The sequence below is a fragment of the Manihot esculenta genome, chromosome 8 (assembly GCF_001659605.2).
Source record: "Manihot esculenta cultivar AM560-2 chromosome 8, M.esculenta_v8, whole genome shotgun sequence".
Lineage (NCBI taxonomy): Eukaryota > Viridiplantae > Streptophyta > Magnoliopsida > Malpighiales > Euphorbiaceae > Manihot > Manihot esculenta.
In genome coordinates, this window is record NC_035168.2 from 7,488,525 (window position 1) to 7,493,308 (window position 4,784).

Below are 4,784 nucleotides of genomic sequence, written 5' to 3' on the forward strand. Positions count from 1 at the left end.
AGCTTATGGAAAATCAGTATCACTCAGGCACGACTTTTACTAAGCTACGAAAAACACTAAACAAGAACCCACCAGTTGCAGTTGCAGCCTCCTGCTACTGCTACACGTGCCACCTTTTCATGCATCTGTGTCCTCTATTTAACAGACAACCCAGCCTGGGCATACATGTCCTGTAATAATGACTCCCTACTTTTTACACTCTTTTATCATGCCTTAAAAGCCTGATCCATCAACACCTCCAACCTATGATCTCTCTTTTCTTTTTTTTTTTTTTTTGTTACAGATTTCTCATGTTTCATGGAGATTCCAATCAGAAATGTGTGGAAAGAGTAGAAGGAAACATGCTTTACTTTCTCCATTAAAAGAACAAAAGCAAAAGCCACCAAGGCTTCAGATAAAAATACAAAAACAGCCAAAAAGAGAACAAAAGCTCTAGCCTCCCTTAACTCTCTCTTCACTCTTTCTTTCCATAATCAAAACTAAGTCCTTGAAGAGAAATGTAATCTGTTCATCATCATCTTCTTCTAAGTCCTCTTCCTAGCTAGTTTCTTCTGATCTCAAAATGCAGTCTTTAGATTGAAGATGTTGTGTTAGACATTGCCCAAAAATCTCATGCCAAATTGGTTAAAAATACTACTACTGTAAAAACTAGCTTCTCCTGCTTAATCTTCAAAGTCCCAGCAAGATGTAATAGACCAGTGTAATGGGAAGAGCTATTAACATCCCAAATATAACCCTGCAACAACATCAAAATTCAAAGAAATCCCAAGAAAATAAAGTCAGATTTCATTTGGCATTGAGCTTCTGAGTCGAAAATGCTTGTAAAAATTAGTAGTCTTGCTACTACAACATATCAAATTTAATTTTGAATTAATATTTATTACTCTGGAACCAACATGTTTATTTTCTTAACATGGGTGTACTATGTTCATGAAATGATATGATAGCTACAGCTAAATCATGATACATGCTAATGGGTCTATCATGAAAAATCTTGCCGTTGCATAGACATCCATGATTGCTTATGAAAAAAGTAGAGCATCTTTACAGGACCACAGTAGTATCTCCACTAGTATTGATTATTTTTCTTTTTTTTTTAACCAAGTAAAAAGAAAGAAAAGAAAAAGGAGTCCAGCAAATTAGAAATGAGAATCAAACCCAGTGCTCAATATGTCAGGATGAACATTATATTCCTTCGCAAAAACAAAGGGGACAATTCCTTGTGGAAGAGCTGCCTGAAAATTCAAACATAATGAATATTCTGTCATCAATTGGGATTATAAGAACTTAAAAAGCAGTCCTAGCATTTGAAATATATTAAATTTTAATTTTAATTTTTGTGTTTTCTAACCTGTACTATGGCAATGTGCAACAGAACTCCCCTTAATCCAACAGCAATTGAAGCAGCAGCCATAACTGCAGGACCAGTGAGAAATCTAACAGCCATTGCAAATGACGCGACCGAGTTTCCACAAGCAATGATCTTCGGCTGTAATGCCATAAACAAACCTGCAATACCATTAAAAGAATTTATCTTTGGGTTTATATTTGATCATATGATAAATATTTCAAGCAAGAATCAAAGTGTCAACTCACCAAGGCTAAACATAGCCATTCCAAGACCAGCATCAGATAGGATAGATATGGAACGAGCAATAATCGCAGGCATCTCTACGTTCCATCTGCAAATTTTGAAACACATATCAACTTTGAGAGACACACACATACAGAGCAAACTGCTTTGTAATGATTGTTGGGGTAGTAAAATGGCGTACTTGAAAGAAACAAGAGACCAAGTAAGGCCAATGAGGCTCGAATAAGTATTGGGATTCCTTATAAGTTTTCTCCAAACCATAATGAGAATAAGTCTTGTCATAACACTAGCAGGTGGCATGGCAGTGGGCTTGGGTTCGCCATCAGCACCAGCCTTTGGGTGGAGCTCTGCTGTGGAGCTTGAACCAAGCTTGGATAGCACTGGACCCTCCCTGTCTACCCCATTGGCTACCTGTCTGTTTCCAAAGCTGAACTCATCCCGACCAAACTCATCATAATCTGAAAATATCAAGACAATGCTCTGTTACTGTAAGAAACAAGAACAGCTACATGCTAGCAAGGAACTTGCACTAATCTATGCATCAAAATAAAAATGGAACAGCCATGAAAATATCTAAGGGGAAGGAAGGAGGAGAAATGTCTTTGTAATGACAAAGCATCAAAGAATAAGCATATCTAAAGGAAATGCAAGATATAGAGATAAAAAGGAGAAAGGTAAACAAAAAGAAAAAGAAAAGACATGACAAACAAAATCCAACAAACCCCACTTGGAGACAGCAGCAATAGAAATGAAAGATCCCTAAAAACCCAAAAAAAAAAAAAAATCTCAGATTCAACAAGACAAATAGTGTTACTCCCAATAAACACAACATTCCAAAAAACATGATATCATACGTGCCCAATAAGATGTAATCACAATCTCAACGTGCAAGATACAAACAAAAATCAAGAAACCCAGATAACAAATACTATCATTTATTGGGGGTTTTACCTTTCTGGTGAGTTGCCCCACCAAGTTCATTGGCATAATCAGTAGCTCCTCCCCTGAAGACATGTATCCCACCTTCTGAAACTGGTGAAGCACTAGAACTCCAAACAAACATGTGCAAGTCTCTGCCATTATCAGCTCCATTTGCTTTCTTCTTGGTTCCAGGAGAGAATATCCCAGCATTTGGTGGAGCAGGATAAGCATTCCCATTTGCTCTTGAAACATTTCCATACACTCCAATTCCTCCATTTTCTTCATCAAATGGCAGGTTACCAAAGTTTGATTGTCTAGGACTCACATTGCTTGCATTTTTGCCATTCACCATTGAGTAAAAATCAGTGTGGTTAAAGCTTGAGCCTCTTGGTGTTGGATTTCTTGAAGATTGGAGAGAATATATCTCTGCATTTGTTAGATTGGATGGTCTAGGAGTCAATGATAGGCCTGAATTTGGACCATGGGATCTGCGAGAGAAGATTTCTGATCTTGAGCTGGTTGATTTCCTCACTGTAACATGGAGCTTGCCATCCTCACCAAGCTCTGCTTCAGTTTGCAATGGCTCTCTACCATCTAAAGAAATTATATCAGAATCAACTCTGAAGGAGATTATAGAGCCAGCAGTGTCAGGAAACTGTTCGCCAATCAAGATTCTAGCTCCTCTATATTCAAATAGAAAAAGCATCAACGTGTACCATATTATGCATTGAAGGACAACTATTTGAACCATAAGGGTTCCCGAGGAGTCCCCATACATACCCTTCAACAAAGGGATGCCCATAACCAGAGTGTTTGGGAGAGTGGAGAGAGAAAAGAGAGTGATGGACCATTCAAGGGAGCCTCTAGAACTAAGTCTAGACCAGATGGCTAAAACCACAAGAACTATGATTTTTTGGAGAGTGTCCGCTGCAATGAACCTATAGTTCATAGCGTAAGGATTGTTAGTGGAGATAAAGTGAAAAGAAAGCAAAGGCACGGCAAATAGAGCAACGAATCTGTTGATCCCTGAACACTGGTCAGGGCTAAAGATCTTCCACCATTTCACTGAGCCATAGGCTAAGATCATAGCCACATAAAGTGGCACAACAGCTGTGAGAACATGGTAGAGGTCTGTGATACTGATCATTTTGAGGTTTGTTGTGGGTTTTGGTAGGTTTTAACGAATGCCCAAATGGAAAATGGAGGAGATTATGCAAGAAAAATGAGATTTTTACGACTTCCCAACAGTTTCTCACAGGTTTTCCTTCGTTTTCTGTCTTTCAAAACCAGAATTTGTGTGAGTTCGTAGTATCATGGAAATCCTGGCAAAGACTACATAGCCAAGACAAATCAACCCATTCGTATAGACACTTCCAAGCGGCTAAAGAAAGAAACTGATGGAAAAGAAAGAAAGAGAGGAATTAAACAAAGAAAATCAAAGGGAAATGGGAAGAATATTGATGAAGAGAGAAAGGAAGAGAGGGTGTAGAAGAGAGAGAGAGGGGTTGGAAGAAGAGAAGTGGGGATGGGAGAAGGAGATAGGAGGCATTATATTTAAGACAATTTTAATGGCAGACAAAGAAATAAAAGCTGAGGGCTTTTGAGAAGCTTTTGTATATCTTTTTGGGGAGGAGAGAGAGATGTCTCTCTCTCTCTACACGAACTATCTGAAGGGGAAAGACCAAAGTGAGAGAGTATAGTTGTGTTTGGACTAGAGTGAGAGAGAAGTGACCAAACAGCATATATTTGAGAGAAAATGAAAGGTGGAGAAAAAAGGGACAAAAAAGAAAGTGAAACAGTGACTAGAGAGCTTCAAAAGATTCTCTCTTTTTTTTTTTCTTTTCCATTTGGTAGTCATACGTATATTTTTAGGTAAATTACGAGGAGAAATTTATTATTAGTTATTTAATTTTATTTATGAATAATAATTTAATATTTTTATATTTTAAATTTAATGTTATATAAAGCGTATAATTACTTTAATCCAATGAAAAATTACGCTTAAATACAATGAAATTTTTTTAATACTTTTCTAACTTTCTAGATTAATTGTGGATGGACACGTACTTAGACTTATATATTACGGAATAATTTTAACTTAATTTCAATAATTACTATTCATATGTGTTATTATTTGTATGTGTGTTCTAACTCACCAAAAAGAAAAAAAAAATAGAGTGAGAAAAGCGCTCTCTTTCTCTTTCTGCAGTAAAAGTTTTCTTTTTTTTTTTATCTTTTTATTTAAAAAAATCACAATTTTACGTTTAAT

At 36.7% G+C, this 4,784-nt stretch overlaps 1 protein-coding gene across 1 annotated transcript; it reads right to left on the reverse strand.

The window, feature by feature from the left end:
* Positions 1-332: 332 nt before the first annotated feature.
* On the reverse strand, positions 333-4,203 carry LOC110620153 (probable auxin efflux carrier component 1b). Its single transcript, XM_021763757.2, has 6 exons — positions 2,546-4,203; positions 1,776-2,052; positions 1,597-1,682; positions 1,352-1,509; positions 1,159-1,235; positions 333-736 (listed from the first exon to the last, which is right to left on the reverse strand). Exons 1-6 carry the CDS (start codon positions 3,660-3,662, stop codon positions 670-672), a joined length of 1,782 nt encoding a protein of 593 aa, XP_021619449.1. The 5' UTR covers positions 3,663-4,203; the 3' UTR covers positions 333-669.
* Positions 4,204-4,784: the final 581 nt, after the last annotated feature.